General features: G+C 42.7%; 1 protein-coding gene across 1 annotated transcript in view; it reads right to left on the minus strand.

Moving 5' to 3' along the window:
• Positions 1–16,250, minus strand: part of si:dkey-117n7.5 (uncharacterized protein LOC559444 homolog) — a 17,109-nt gene extending 859 nt beyond the window's left edge. The window contains exons 1-4 of the mRNA XM_061889797.1: positions 16,111–16,250; positions 9,881–10,006; positions 9,661–9,819; positions 4,056–4,238 (exon numbers count right to left, since the gene is read on the minus strand). Of these exons, the coding sequence (XP_061745781.1) occupies positions 4,056–4,238; positions 9,661–9,819; positions 9,881–9,986 (448 nt within the window). The 5' untranslated portion in view covers positions 9,987–10,006; positions 16,111–16,250. The remainder of the gene's footprint in view (positions 1–4,055; positions 4,239–9,660; positions 9,820–9,880; positions 10,007–16,110) is intronic.
• Between the last annotated feature and the right edge of the window lie 670 nt (positions 16,251–16,920).

A 16,920-nucleotide genomic window follows, 5' to 3' on the forward strand; every position in this document is an offset into this window, starting at 1 on the left:
TCTCATATTCTTTCTGTTTCTGTAATATTGCAATATTTTCTTGTAAAATTATTACTTTTTTATGTAAAATTAATGACTTTTTAATGCAAAGTGGTGACATTTGTCAAATAAAATAATGTCTTTTATCAAAATATTGCCTTTGTTGTTTTTGTAAAATAGTGACATTTTTTGAGTGAAATTATGACTTTTGGCATAATTTTGCCGAGTAAAATTACAATTATTTTTATAATATTGTCCACATTTTTTAAGTTTAAAAAAAAAAATTGTGACTTTTGTCGAGTAAAATTAGGACTCTTTTCAGAAAATTGCCAACATTTTAAGCTTTTCTTGTAAAATTGTGACTGTTATTGAGTAAAATTCCAACTATTATCATAATATTGCACAAATGTTCAGTTTTTCTTGTAAAATTTTGACTTGCGTTGAGAAAAATCACGACTTTTATTATACTTTTTTTTTTTGTTTTTATTGTGAAATTGTGACCTTTTTTGTGAAATTCCAACTCATTTTTCACAACAAGATTTTTTATTTTAGCATGGTGTGTATATATTATTAATGTTGTAATAATAAACCTTTATATATCTAGAAAGGGTGGTCCTAAAGAGGTAGGCATTTTTCCGAGGTCTCAAGAAGGTAACAAACACAAGAATGTGTGTGTGTGTTCTTGTTTTTCTGCCCTTCTTGAGACATCAACAAGGAAAAGAACCTTCCATATGAGGAGGTGTGAACAAGTTGGGACATAAATCATGGTCCCAATACGGAAAACCATTGCATCTAATAGAGAATGTCTCATTTGCACCCCTGGTGGTGAAATCTATCAAAATTAGGATGTGACTCTGTGTCGCTTTTAAAAGTCCTCCCCCCTCTGGTCAACATATGAAATAACAAGTGTGTGTAAAAATTTGAAGTGCTCTCCTTCTGGCCAAAATAATGATAAAAAAAGAGACACTGTAAAAACTTGGAAGTAAATAATGAAGATTAAAAACCAATAACAATTAAAAAAATAAATAAATAACTAAAAGCAGTCTTTTTCTTACAATTTGTTGACTTTTTTCTTATAAAATTGGGAACTTTTCTCATATTCTTTCTGTAATATTACAATATTTTCTCGTAAAATTATTACTCTTTAATGCAAAGTGCTGACATTTGTCATATAAAATTACACCTTTTATCAATATATTGCCTTTTTTTGTTGTCTTTGTAAAATAGTGACATTTTTTTAGTTAAATTATGACTTGTCATAATTTTGCCAAGTAATTTTCCGATTATTATTATAAAATTGCCCAATTTTTTTTTTTTTTTTATAAAATTGTGACTTGTTGAGTAAAATTAGGACTCTTTTCATAAAATTGCCAAAATTTTAAGCTTTGTGTAAAATTCCAACTTTTATCATAATATTGCACAAATGTTCAGTTTTTCTTGTAAAATTTGGACTTGCATTGAGTAAAATTACCACTTTTGTTGTAATACTTTTTCATTGTTTTTATTGTGAAATTGTGACCTTTCTTGTGAAATTTCAACTCATTTTACACAACAAGCTTTTTTATATTAGCATGGTATGTAAATATCATTAATGTTGTAAATATACACCTTTACATATCTAGAAAGGGTGGTCCTAAAGAGTTAGGCATTTTTCGGAGGTCTCAAGAAGGTAACAAATACAAAAATGTGTGTGTGTGTGTGTGTGTGTGTGTTCTTGTTTTTCTGCCCTTCTTGAGATATCAACAAGGAAAAGTACCTTCCATATGAGGAGGTGTGAACAAGTTGGGACATAAATCATGATCCCAATACGGAAAACCATTGCATCTAATAGAGAATGTCTCATTTGCACCCCTGGTGGTGAAATCTATCAAACTTAGGATGTGACTGTGTGTCGCTTTTAAAAGTCCTCCTCCTCTGGTCAACATATGAAATAACAAGTGTGTGTAAAAATTTGAAGTGCTCTCCCTCTGGCCAAAATAATGATAAAAAAAAGAGATATACTGTAAAAACTTGGAAGATTAAAAATGAAGATTAAAAACCAATAACAATTAAAAAAATAATAATAAATAACTAAAAGCAGTCTTTTTCTTACAATTTGTTGACTTTTTTCTTATAAAATTGGGAACTTTTCTCATATTCTTTCTCGTAAAATTATTACTTTTTAATGCAAAGTGCTGACATTTGTCATATAAAATTACGACTTTTATCAATATATTGCCTTTTTTTGTTGTTTTTGTAAAATAGTGATATTTTTTGAGTTCAATTATGACTTGTCATAATTTTGCCAAGTAATTTTCCGATTATTATTATAAAATTGCCGATTTTTTTTATTTATTTTTTTTATAAGTGTGACTTTTGTTGAGTAAAATTAGGACTCTTTTCATAAAATTGCCAATTTTTTAAGCTTTGAGTAAAATTCCAACTTTTATCATAATATTGCACAAATGTTCAGTTTTTCTTGTAAAATTTGGACTTGCATTGAGTAAAATGACCACTTTTGTTATAATACTTTTTTATTTTTTTCATTGTGAAATTGTGACCTTTCTTGTGAAATTTCAACTCATTTTACACAACAAGCTTTTTTATATTAGCATGGTATGTATATATTATTAATGTTGTAAATACACACCTTTACATATCTAGAAAGGGTGGTCCTAAAGAGGTAGGCATTTTTCAGAGTTGTCAAGAAGGTAACAAATACAAGAATGTGTATCTGTGTGTGTGTGTGTGTGTGTGTGCGTGCGTGCATGTGTGTGTGTGCGTGTGTGCGCGCAAGGGCCATTCCACTGAATCGGTCCACTTTAAAGCCCCAGGAAATGCAATATATAAATGCACAACAGAAATGAGGTGTAAGCTACATTTCTTATAGAGCAACATTGGGCTAAATTCGGGACCATTAGTGCTACATTTCATGCAATGTCACGTCATGTGGTTAGATTAAAAAAAAAAGTAATTTGAATCCAAAGTACAATTTAAAAGACGTATTCAATTTGTTGCTGGTAACTGTTTCCTAAAATGAGACTTTACCATGAAATGTATTCATTGAAGTCCTCCAGAATTAAAAAAATTTTTTTTACATATATGTGTTAATCTTATCCCAAAATAATACTTACACTTCATATTATTAAAAAAAAAATCACACAAAAAAAAATAGATTTAGTTAACATTTTATGTGTTTTCACACATTGCTGCTAGCGGGGTGTATACAATACTCAGGAAGTATCATGAATACAAAGGATTATGGGTATTTGTTGTGTTGCGTTTATGTTGTGTTACTGTGAGGATGTTCTCCCGAAATGTGTCTGTCCTTCTTAATTGGTGTGGCTTCACAGCGTGGCGCATATTACCAAGAGTGTTAAAATTTTTTTATATCACAACCATTAGTGTCACCCAGTATGCCTTGCAGTCGTGTGCATGTTGCCGCGGAAACCACACACAACATGATGCAGGACTGACAAGCAGATCGTACATGTTGTAGTAGACGACAAAGCCAATGGCTTCATAGCACGCCCTAATACTTATTATCTGGGTGACTACCGGCAGTCATTCAGGAGAATAATAGCGTCTCTTATTGGCTTCTTCGCTTTATGACACGGGTCTTAAATGGCACTTAAAATGGCAAAGGATACCAAATCACAGAACCATGCATATCAAATATTTCCAGTTGGTTCAACCGCCACCCGCCCGAATCTAATTAAAATCTATTTTTTAGTCATGTCAACCGCCCAATCCGCGGTTTATCCACACCGTCTTGAAAGCAGCAGGGTTCAAAGTGTAGGAAAAAAGTTGCGGCTTATAGTCCGGAAAATATTTTGGTACATTCAATAAACACCTAAATAAATATAACATCCATGCAATATAGAACGTGCAACATTTTTGTGCGTGACTGCTTTTAAGACTTTTAGGTATGTGCATTGCACTGATTGAATTTTGTTGTTAAGTGTGATGACAATAAAGGGATTTTATTCCGTGCTATGCATCAAATTATAAGTAACATTCAGTCTATGTTGAAAGGTAGAAACATCACCTGTTCGTGGAAATGGTCCTCACGCGTGATGCGGGTGTGTGTTGTGTACCTTCGTCGTTGTCAAGGCACACCACCTCACACTCCTCCAAGTGGAGGAAGCGGTTGTCATTCCCTCCACAGCCGCTGTAGATGAAAGGCCTGCACGCCCGAACACGGCCGTTAAAGTACCAGCGCATGGTGTAGCGCTCGCAGCCGCCCTCCTCCATTGGCAGAAAGCAGCGCTCAACGGCAGCTTCAAAGGAAGAACAAGGAAAGAGAGGATGTACGTGTTTAATATTTCTTTCTTGGAGTTGCATGGACGAATAGAACATAAAGAACATCATGTCATGGCTGTCTTGAGTTTCCAATAATTTCTACAACGCAATTGTTTGGTGATGGAGTGATTGGAGCACATACTTGTTGGTTGGACTATATTGCTGGGTGTTGTGGTCAATCAGCTCAATTTTTGTTTCATCTGACCACATAACTTTCCTCCAGAAGGTCTTATCTTTGTCCATGTGATGTCAGATGAAAGAAAAATTGAGCCATTTGGCCACAATACCCAATAAGGTTTTGGAACAACATATGCTGACATCTAAGCGCCGTCTTTTTCATGGACGCCCCTGCTTATTTCAGCAAGACAATGCCAAGCCACATTCAGCACATGTTACAACAGTGTGGCTTCGTAGGAAAAGAGTGAGGGTATTATCCTCCCGACCTGTCTCCCATCGAAAATGTTTGGCGCATTATGAAGCGTAAAATACGACAGCGGAGACCCCGGACTGTTGAACGAATGAAGCTCTACATAAAACAAGAGTGGGAAGGAATTCCACTTTCAAAGCTTCAACAATTAGTTTCCTCAGTTCCCAAACGTTTATTGAGTGTTGTTAAAGGAAAAGGTGATGTAACACAGTGGTGAACATGCCCTTTCCCAACTACTTTGGGGCGGTACAGCTCGGTTGGTAGAGCGGCCGTGCCAGCAACTTGAGGGTTGCAGGTTCGAATCCCGCTTCTGCCATCCTAGTCAATGCCGTTGTGTCCTTGGGCAAGACACTTTACCCACCTGCTCCCAGTGCCACCCACACTGGTTTAAATGTAACTTAGATATTGGGTTTCACTATGTAAAGCGCTTTGAGTCACTGGAGAAAAGCGGTATATAAATATAATTCACTTCACACTTCACTTTGGCACGTGTCGCAGCTAAAATCAAATTTACGAGTTTGGACATCAAATATCTTGTTTTTGTAGTGCATTCAATTGAATATGAGTTGAAGAAGATTGAGCTATTTGGCCACAATACCCAGCAATATGTTTGAAGGAGAAAAGGTGATGCCTTTAATCCCAGGAACACCATTCCTACCGTCAAGCATGATGGTGGTAGTATTATGCTCTGGGCCTGTTTTGCTGCCAATGGAACTTGTGCTTTACAGAGAGTAAATGGGACTATGAAAAAGAAGGATTACCTCAAAATTCTGCAGGACAACCCAAAATCATCAGCCCGTAGGTTGGGTCTTGGGCGCAGTTGGGTGTTCCAAAAGGACAATAACCCCAAGCACACGTCAAAAGGAATGGCCAAATCAGGCTATAATTAACGTTTTAGAATGGCCTTCCCAAAGTCCTGAATTAAACATGTGGACAATGCTGGAGAAACAAGTCCATGTCAGAAAACCAATATAGCGGAACTGCACCAATTTTGTCAAGAGGAGTGGTCAAAAATTCAACCAGAAGCTTGTGGATGGCAACCAAAAGTGCCTTATTGCAGTGAAACTTGCCAAGGGACATGTAGGCAAATATTAAAGGCCGACTGAAATGATATTTTCTTATTCAAACGGGGATAGCAGGTCCATTCTATGTGTCATACTTGATCATTTCGCGATATTGCCATATTTTTGCTGAAAGGATTTAGTAGCGAACATCGACGATAAAGTTCGCAACTTTTGGTCGCTAATAAAAAAGCCTTGCCTGTACCGGAAGTAGCAGACAATGTGCGTGTGACGTCACGGGTTGTAGAGCTCCTCACATCTGAACATTGTTTACAATCATGGCCACCAGCAGCAAGAGCGATTCAGACCGAGAAAGTGACGATTTCCCCATTAATTTGAGCGAGGATGAAAGATTCGTGGATGAGAAAAGTAAGAGTGAAGCACACAAAAAATAAATAAATAAATAAATAAAAAAGAAAAAGTGACAGATCCGGGCTGCGGCAGTGTGAGCGTTTCAGATGTAATTAGACACATTTACTAGGATAATTCTGGAAAATCCCTTATCTGCTTATTGTGTTAATAGTGTTTTAGTGAGATTCTAAAGTCATACCTGAAAGTCGGATGTCTACGGTGAACGCCAGTGTCTCTGAGAGAATAAAGGAGCCAAGAACAGAGCCTTTTTGACAGCTGCTGCAGGAGGACGCATAATCCATTGATGTCTACGGTAAGAGGCGACTTAATATCACAATTTTCCCATCCCAAAATTTGCTGGTTGACGTAGAGAAACATGTTCGCTTGATCGTTCTGTGTTAAAGCTTCACAACAAACAGAGAAACACCGCCTGTGTCTCGGTTGCTAAAGGCAGCTGCAATCCACCGCTTTCCACAAACAGCATTCTTCTTTGACGTCTCCATTATTAATTGAACAAATTGCAACACAGATGTCCAAATTACTGTGTAATTATGCAATGAAAAAGAGATGACTTTTTAGCCGTAAGTGGTGCTGGGCTAATATGTCCGCTTCAACCCGAGATGTCACAAACACGCGTCATCATTCCGGGACAGTTTCAACAAGAAACTCCGCTTGAAATTTAAAATTGTAATTTAGTAAACTAAACCGACCGTATTGGCATGTGTTGCAATGTTAATATTTCATCATTGATACATAAACTATCAGACTGTGTGGTCGGTAGTAGTGGGTTTCAGGAGGCCTTTAAAGCTCTACTATGCAAAGCGAAAGCCATTTATCAACAACATCCAGAAACGCAGCTGGCTTCTCTGGGCCTCAGACGGCACTGTATCAAAAACCGACATCAATCTCTAAAGGATATCACCACATGGGCTCAGGAACACTTCAGAAAAAACACTGTCACTAAATACAGTTCGTCACTACATCTGTAAGTGCAAGTTAAAGCTCTATGATGCAAAGCGAAAGCCATTTATCAACAACATCCAGAAACGCCGCCGGCTTCTCTGGGCCCGAGATCATCTAAGATGGACTGATGCAAAGTGGAAAAGTGTTCTGTGGTCTGACGAGTTCACATGTCAAATTATTTTTGGAAATATTCGACATCGTGTCATCCGGAACAAAGGGGAAGCAAACCATCCAGACTGTTATCGACGCAAAGTTCAAAAGCCAGCATCTGTGATGGTATGGGGGTGCATTAGTGCCCAGTCAGACGTGACGTGTGAGCACATCTGTCAACCTTGAAAAAAGTTCACCGGTTTGAGTTAGTGTGGCTGCACCGCACAGACTGTTGTTTTGTAAACGCCAATAAAATGCTGATTTGTCATCCTGCCTTGTCAACATTCCGCTCACTTTACAATATTTCATACTGCTATCTAACAAATCTGCTACGATAATGTCCTCATATGTCTTCACTGCCATGACAATAAAGCTGTCGTACATGCGCAAATCTTTCTTGTAGATATTAAAAAAATACAACAATCAATCAATCCATGGGTGCAGTTTTATTTTGAAGTTAATTTTGCACCGAACAGGAAGTCACTGTGTGCACGTTTGAGTACACCAGTGCTTCTCAAATCAGTTCTGTTACACTGCAAAAACTGAAATCTAAGTAAGATGAAATATCTCAAATAAGGGTGATATTTACTTATTTTGGGGGCTTCACGGTGGCAGAGGGGTTAGTTCGTCTGCCTCACAATACGAAGTTCCTGCAGTCCTGGGTTCAAATCCAGGCTCGGGATCTTTCTGTGTGGAGTTTGCATGTTCTCCCCGTGACTGCGTGGGTTCCCTCCGGGTACTCCGGCTTCCTCCCACTTCCAAAGACATGCACCTGGGGATAGGTTGATTGGCAACACTAAATTGGCCCTAGTGTGTGAATGTGAGTGTGAATGTTGTCTGTCTATCTGTGTTGGCCCTGCGATGAGGTGGCGGCTTGTCCAGGGTGTACCCCGCCTTCCGCCCGATTGCAGCTGAGATAGGCGCCAGCGCCCCCCGCCACCCCAAAAGGGAATAAGCGGTAGAAAATGGATTTACTTATTTTCTGTCTGATATGATAATTCTTCTCACTAAGCAGATTTTATGTTAAGAGTGTTTTACTTGTTTTAAGGGTTTTGGTCCTAAATGATCTCAGTAAGATATTACAGCTTGTTGCTGAGATTTGATGACCTATATTGAGTAAAACAAGCATGAAACTAGAATATCAAGCGTTGCAAAGCTGTGTCATCAAGTGAAGTGTGAAATGAATTATATTTATATAGCGCTTTTCTCAAGTGACTCCAAGCGCTTTACATAGTGAAACCCAATATCTAAGTTACATTTAAACCAGTGTGGGTGGCACTGGGAGCAGGTGGGTAAAGTGTCTTGCCCAAGGACACAACGGCAGTGACTAGGATGGCGGAAGCGGGAATCGAACCTGCAACCCTCAAGTTGCTGGCACGGCAGCTCTACCAACCGAGCTATACCGCCCCAAGTAATGAGGAAGTTTATAATTCAACACACATCAGAATAAACAAAACCGTGTTCAGAGATATGACCTTGTAAAATAATCAATTTAATAGATTATGGATCAATATCTTTTACATAGCATAGCTCGGTTGGTAGCGTGGCCGTGCCAGCAACTTGAGGGTTGCAGGTTCGATTCCCGCTTCCGCCATCCTAGTCACTGCTGTTGTGTCCTTGGGCAAGACACTTTACCCACCTGCTCCCAGTGCCACCCACACTGGTTTAAATGTAAATTAGATATTGGGTTTCACTATGTAAAGCGCTTTGAGTCACTAGAGAAAAGCGCTATATAAATATAATTCACTTCACTTCACTTCACATTTTGAATATTTCTCTAATATTGGAAGGGACACGACTGCCAAGTGGTGGAGAATAATGAATATGATGTCCTGTGAATCAATATTCAAAATGTGAAGTGAAGTGAAGTGAATTATATTTATATAGCGCTTTTCTCTAGTGACTCAAAAATGCTTTTTTTTCTCTAATATTGGAAGGGACACGACTGCCAAGTGGTGGAGAATAATGAATATGATGTCCTGTGAATCATTTGTCCCACCTAAAAAATATACCGCAGATTGAGGAAGCCGGAATGCAGCTATGAGGAGAGGAGAAAATAAACAGAAAACTCACTCACGACAGGAGTGGAGGAAAAACAAAAGAAGGCGAGTGCACAAGTAAATGCACAAAACACGGGACTTTTTTTGAAAAGGTAAACAACACGTGTACTAAAAGCACCCCGTCTGAAAGACACGGTTGGACTGAAATAGGAGACTGATTGGCAACCGGGTACAGGTGTGTCCCAATTGTCGATCAGGTAGCAGGTGCGGAAAACTTTGCACGGCACTATAAAGTGAAAACTTACAGGACAGGGACTAAAACAGGTAAAAGTATAGAACAGATAAATTTAATTCAAACTAATAATTATTTAAGCATTTTTATTTTCTACAGTACTAAAGGAGTCAGAGTTATGTTTTTAAGTCGAATGTTTTCCACAAGCTTCCCTACCTTCTCCAAGGGTCTCCCTCTTGGCCCTCACTGGTTGGGGCTTGGCTGACTTCGGCGCTGTCGTCTTGGCTCCTTCCTTACCACCGACCTTGACGTCCTTCGGTGCGTTGTTGGCTTTAACTTTGACAGGTTTCCCCGCATCCTGTTTGTCAGGCACACCTGCGGACACGCACAGGGTGAGCACTGCGGCAGTGAGAGCGGCCCCCGTCGTGGTATTTACCGTCAGTGCGGTTGTCGGCGGGAGGGAAGTACAGCAGCTCATCGGAGGGGTCGTCCAAGGCCTCGATGGAGTAGACGTGCTCATAGTCGGGGTCGTTGGTGTTCATCACCACGCGCAGCTCCCGACCTGAAAGAGGAGCGGGGTACGCGTTACGCATCCAGACGCCTGGTGTGGGTACAAACCCCCTTTCCATATGAGTTGGGAAATTTGTGTTAGATGTAAATATAAACAGAATACAATGATTTGCAAATCATTTTCAACCCATATTCAGTTGAATATGCTACAAAGACAACATATTTGATGTTCAAACTGATCGACATTTTTTTTTTATTGCAAATAATCATTAACTTTAGAATTTGATGCCAGCAACACGTGACAAAGAAGTTGGGAAAAGTGGCAATAAATACCGATAAAGTTGAGGAATGCTCATCAAACACTTATGTGGAACATCCCACAGGTGTGCAGGCTAATTGGGAACAGGTGGGTGCCATGATTGGGTATAAAAACAGCTTCCCCAAAAATGCTCAGTCTTTCACAAGAAAGGATGGGGCGAGGTACACCCCTTTGTCCACAACTGCGTGAGCAAATAGTTAAACAGTTTAAGAACAAAATGTCTAAAAGTCTAATTGCAAGAAATTTAGGGATTTCAAAATCTACAGTCCATAATATCATCAAAAGGTTTAGAGAATCTGGAGAAATCACTCCACGTAAGCGGCATGGCCGGAAACCAACATTGAATGACTGTCACCTTCGATCCCTCAGATGGCACTGTATCAAAAACCGACATAAAGGATATCACCACATGGGCTCAGGAACACCTCAGAAAACCACCGTCACTAAATACACTTCGTCGCTACATCTGTAAGTGCAAGTTAAAGCTCTAATATACAAAGCGAAAGCCATTTATCAACAACATCCAGAAATGCCGCTGGCTTCTCTGGGCCCAGGCTCATCTAAGATGGACTGACAAGTCCACATTTCAAATAGTTTTTGGAAATATTCGACATCGTGTCATCCGGACCAAAGGGGAAGCGAACCATCCAGACTGTTATCGACGCAAAGTTCAAAAGCCAGCATCTGTGATGGTATGGGGGTGCATTAGTGCCCAAGGCATGGGTAACTTATACATCTGTGAAGGCACCATTAATGCTGAAAGGTACATAAAGTGACCATACGTTTTCATAACATGGTCACTACTGCCTACTGACACGATGGCGAGGCATAATGGATGCGTGTTGCTACCCCAGGGATGCAAGAGGACCAGGACAGGCAGGAGTTGCAGGTAAGATTAGATTTAATACAAAAACAAAAATAATACTGGTACAAAATGCAAAGAAAAGGCGTGCCGAATGCACGGAGAGCTATGCTAATAATTAGCAACGAGAGCAGAGTACAGGAATAGAGGTGCAGAGCGCACGCAAAGCTAAGGCGAGACTTAGCAATAGTGATTACAAAAATAAGAACCAACGTGCGTGTTGCAAGTAGCAAACAAAACAGCCAGGAGGAACTAAGGTAGCAGGTGGTCTTAAATACAACACAAATAATTCAAAACAGGTGTGCGTAATGAGTCCGTGCAGGAGGCATACTTAGGTTGCCATGGTGACAATACAAAACAAGGAAGTGCGCTAACAAACGGGATCGGTAGAGTCCAAAACATGATCAAAACATAGTAGGACAATACAAAAAAAGACAAACATGCTAGAGATGTGTGATCCGGAAGCCGGATCACAACATTACCCCCCCCTTAAGGGGCAGATCCCAGATGCCCCCAAAAAACTGCAATAAAGAGAACCCCCTCCCAAAACCAGAAAGTTCACAAACGAAGGGAGGGCGGAAGGAGTCCACGGTGGAGGGTCGCCAGATCGCATGTCCCCGAATCCACCGAGGACACATCATGTGGCGGCGGCGGGTGGAACGCTGCTGCCGAAAAAGTTTTGGCGGGCGACCTCGAAAAGGCCACATTAGTGGCCGCCTCGCAGGATGAGGTGCCCGGCGAGGCGGACGACCCGGGCACGGCCACATCCGTGGCCGACATGGAGGAGGGAGTATCTGGCGAGGAGGATGACCTCGCAGAGGCCACGCCCGTGGTCGACGTGGTGGACGACGCCTCAGCACCGAAATCCCAGCAGGCTTGGAAGCAGCAGACGAGGGTGCGGGGACTGCAGCCAAAGCAGGCCCGAGTGCAGCTGGAGGCGGCCTGGGAGCCGCAGGAGTCGTCGGAGGCGGCCTGGGAGCCGCAGGAGTCGTCGGAGGCGGCCTGGGAGCCGCAGGAGTCGTCGGAGGCGGCCTGGGAGCCGCAGGAGTCGTCGGTGGTGCTGGTGTGGGCTCCAGCCCCGTCGTCGGCGCTGGTGTGGGCTCCAGCCCCGTCGTCGGCGCTGGTGTGGGCTCCAGCCCCGTCGTCGGCGCTGGTGTGGGCTCCAGCCCCGTCGTCGGCGCTGGTGTGGGCTCCAGCCCCGTCGTCGGCGCTGGTGTGGGCTCCAGCCCCGTCGTCGGCGCTGGTGTGGGCTCCAGCCCCGTCGTCGGCGGTGCTTGGCGGCACGGAGCTGGCACCGGTGCTTGGCGGCACGGAGCTGGCACCGGTACCTGTCGTGGTGCTGGTACCGGAGTGGGCTCCAGCCTTGGAGTTTGTGCTGGTGTGAGAACCAGACTGGGAGTTTGTGCTGGTGTGAGAACCAGACTGGGAGCTGGTGTGAGAACCAGACTGGGAGCTGGTGTGAGAACCAGACTGGGAGCTGGTGTGAGAACCAGACTGGGAGCTGGTGTGAGAACCAGACTGGGAGCTGGTGTGAGAACCAGACTGGGAGCTGGTGTGAGAACCAGACTGGGAGCTGGTGTGAGAACCAGACTGGGAGCTGGTGTGAGAACCAGACTGGGAGCTGGTGTGAGAACCAGACTGGGAGCTGGTGTGAGAACCAGACTGGGAGCTGGTGTGAGAACCAGACTGGGAGCTGGTGTGAGAACCAGACTGGGAGCTGGTGTGAGAACCAGACTGGGAGCAGGTGTCGGCTTCAGCCGAGGAGCAGGTGTCGGCTTCAGCCGAGGAGCAGGTGTCGGCTTCAGCCGAGGAGCAGGTGTCGGCTTCAGCCGAGGAGCAGGTGTCGGCTTCAGCCGAGGAGCAGGTGTCGGCTTCAGCCGAGGAGCAGGAGTCGGCTTCAGCCGAGGAGCAGGAGTCGGCTTCAGCCGAGGAGCAGGAGTCGGCGTCAGCCGAGGAGCAGGAGTCGGCGTCAGCCGAGGAGCAGGAGTCGGCGTCAGCCGAGGAGCAGGAGTCGGCGTCAGCCGAGGAGCAGGAGTCGGCGTCAGCCGAGGAGCAGGTGTCGGCGTCAGCCGAGGAGCACTAAGAGACTGGCAGAGAGGAGGACTAGGACTACTATGAGGATTTAGACTAACACTAGGACTTGGGCAAGGACTTGTGTGAGGACCAGTACTTACAATCAAACTAGTGCTTTTATAAGGACTTGGGCAAGGACTCGGACTACGACTCAGTCTACGAGTTGATCTACAATGTTGGCCAGAAGTCGGACCAGGACTGGGACTAGGCTTGAACACCGGTGGTGGAGGGCGCACTGGAGGTAGTGGACTAGCGAGTCGAAAAGTCGGTGGAGGAGGTCTAGGTGGCCTTAGTGGCTTGACCGGGGGAAACAGGTGGAGGAGGTCTACTAGGAGGAAGAAAAGTAGGTAGCTCATGTTGCCTTAGTTTGCATCTAGAAATAACATCTGTATAGAACTTAGTTGTGTCTATAGAGTCCAAAAAATCATAGTCAATATTTGAAACAGGTTGAGAATAAGACTCAACAATATAAAAATCCTCAGAAAAAATATCATCGACAGGGGGTGGTATTGAGTCACCAGGGGGCGTTGACGAAATGACGTCACCGTGATGGACCGGTGGGCCGGAGGTATGCCCTGGCCTTACAGCCCAGTCGGAAGAGTGGTTGGAATATGGAGAAAAAACAAAACTTCCAAACCTCAGGGAAGAGTACTGGGCTGTTGTCTGCGCGCTGCTGTCCGGGGAAAAAGTCTTCGCGGCTTGGCGAAGGGAAGACTTTTGGTGGTCCACTGCGAGGCGGCGTTGTGCTGGCTGTTTTCTGACACGATGGCGAGGCATAATGGATGCGTGTTGCTACCCCAGGGATGCAAGAGGACCAGGACAGGCAGGAGTTGCAGGTAAGATTAGATTTAATACAAAAACAAAAATAATACTGGTACAAAATGCAAAGAAAAGGCGTGCCGAATGCACGGAGAGCTATGCTAATAATTAGCAACGAGAGCAGAGTACAGGAATAGAGGTGCAGAGCGCACGCAAAGCTAAGGCGAGACTTAGCAATAGTGATTACAAAAATAAGAACCAACGTGCGTGTTGCAAGTAGCAAACAAAACAGCCAGGAGGAACTAAGGTAGCAGGTGGTCTTAAATACAACACAAATAATTCAAAACAGGTGTGCGTAATGAGTCCGTGCAGGAGGCATACTTAGGTTGCCATGGTGACAATACAAAACAAGGAAGTGCGCTAACAAACGGGATCGGTAGAGTCCAAAACATGATCAAAACATAGTAGGACAATACAAAAAAAGACAAACATGCTAGAGATGTGTGATCCGGAAGCCGGATCACAACACCTACTTTGTCTTGTTATATTCTTATTTTACTGTTATATTGTTAATCCCATTGTTTTTATTCTTTTTGTAATATTTCTCTATTTTGCTTCCTTTTAAACCCCCATTATTTACTTTTTACTTTTTTTTAAATTGATCTCAACTGTGTACACTGCTGCTGGAATTTTAATTTTCCTGAAGGAATCAATAAAGTACTATCTATCTATCTACCTATCTATCTATAAAGGTTTTGGAACAACATATGCTGCCATCTAAGCGCCGTCTTTTTCATGGACGCCCCTGCTTATTTCAGCGAGACAATGCCAAGACAATGCCAAGCCACATTCAGCACGTGTTACAACAGTGTGGCTTCGTAGGAAAAGAGTGAGGGTAATTTCTACAACTCATTTGTTTGGTGATGGAGTGATTGAAGCACATACTTGTTGGTTGGACTATATTGCTGGGTGTTGTGGTCAAACAGCTCAATATTTGTTTCATCTGACCACAGAACTTTCCTCCAGAAGGTCTTATCTTTGTCCATGTGATGTCAGATGAAACAAAAATTGAGCTATTTGGCCACAATACCCAATAAGGTTTTGGAACAACATATGCTGACATCTAAGCGCCGTCTTTTTCATGGACGCCCCTGCTTATTTCAGCAAGACAATGCCAAGCCACATTCAGCACGTGTTACAACAGTGTGGCTTCGTAGGAAAAGAGTGAGGGTAATTTCTACAACTCAATTGTTTGGTGATGGAGTGATTGAAGCACATACTTGTTGGTTGGACTATATTGCTGGGTGTTGTGGTCAAACAGCTCAATATTTGTTTCATCTGACCACAGAACTTTCCTCCAGAAGGTCTTATCTTTGTCCATGTGATGTCAGATGAAACAAAAATTGAGCTATTTGGCCACAATACCCAATAAGGTTTTGGAACAACATATGCTGACATCTAAGCGCCGTCTTTTTCATGGACGCCCCTGCTTATTTCAGCAAGACAATGCCAAGCCACATTCAGCACATGTTACAACAGTGTGGCTTCGTAGGAAAAGAGGGTACTTTCCTGGCCTGCCTGCGGTACAGACCTGTCTCCCATCGAAAATGTGTGGCGCATTATGAAGCGTAAAATACGACAACGGAGACCCCGGACTGTTGAACGAATGAAGCTCTACATAAAACAAGAATGGGAAAGAATTCCACTTTCAAAGCTTCAACAATTAGATTACTCAGTTCCCAAATGTTTATTGAGTGTTGTTAAAAGAAAAGGTGATGTAACACAGTGTGAACATGCCCTTTCCCAACTACTTTGGCACGTGTTGCAGCTAAAATAAAATTTACGAGTTTGAACATCAAATATATTGTCTTTGTAGTGCATTCAATTGAATATGGGTTGAAAAGGATTTACAAATCATTGTATTCCGTTTATATTTACATCTAACACAATTTCCCAACTCATATGGAAACGGGGTTTGTAGAAGTACACCTAAAGGTATGAGGAGACGTCACAAAGAAAGTCTGTGACGAGAAAACCACCAATTATTCAGTCCATCAGCAACCTGGCCGATGGACTGAGGGCAGGCACAAAAACAGACACGGAGGCCGACAAACAGAGCGACACACAGATGGAAACAACTCACCCTCAGCCTTCCAGGCCGCGCGTTGCTCTGGTGCGGGCCGAGGCCTGGCCACGGGCTGTGAGCCTGTGACAGGGCCTGGAGCTGAGAGAGACCGCGTAAGACCCAGAGGAGGAAACGGTTCCGCGGGTGGAAGGAGGAAAGGAAAGAGGGATGCAAAGAACAGAAGAGAAACATTTAGAAACCCAAGGACACCACAACAATCGCCCCACAGGTGCGACACATGAAACAGCCACAAGGATCATCCGACGATGCGAAGGACCGGCCATCGTCGTGCGATACAAAAACATCCATCTTTGACAGAACCCAGCTACCACTCTGTTATGCGAGCTGCATGTGCGTGCATTTTCAACCACTTTAGCATCATAAATAAATCAAGACTAAACTGATTGATTTGGCCTCATTTTCAGCGGTGATGCATATTGATTAAGTCTTATATTTCCTGTGAGGGGTTCTTCTCTCTTCAGGCAAGGATTTTGTTTTTACAAACCTATTTGTGATTGCTAATACAAAGTAAATGCGGGAAATATCGCTCAAGACATGAAACTTCTACATAGCAAAAAGTCAGTGCTCAAAAACAAGAAAAAAAATACAAAAATGAGGGGTATTTAATTCGAACTAAGCTAAATTATCTGCCAATAGAACAAGAACATTTTTGTCATGTTTGGTTTTATTTTTTGGACAATCAGTTCCTGTTCCTGCAGTTCCTTGTTTGTTTTGTTACCATAGCAACTCATTAGTTTTCACCTTGTCCTCATGTCTCACACCTGTTTGCAATTATCACGTCTATTATTTAAACCGGAAGTTGCCAGG

This window comes from Nerophis ophidion, linkage group LG02 (genome assembly GCF_033978795.1).
Source record: "Nerophis ophidion isolate RoL-2023_Sa linkage group LG02, RoL_Noph_v1.0, whole genome shotgun sequence".
Taxonomy (NCBI): Eukaryota; Metazoa; Chordata; class Actinopteri; order Syngnathiformes; family Syngnathidae; genus Nerophis; species Nerophis ophidion.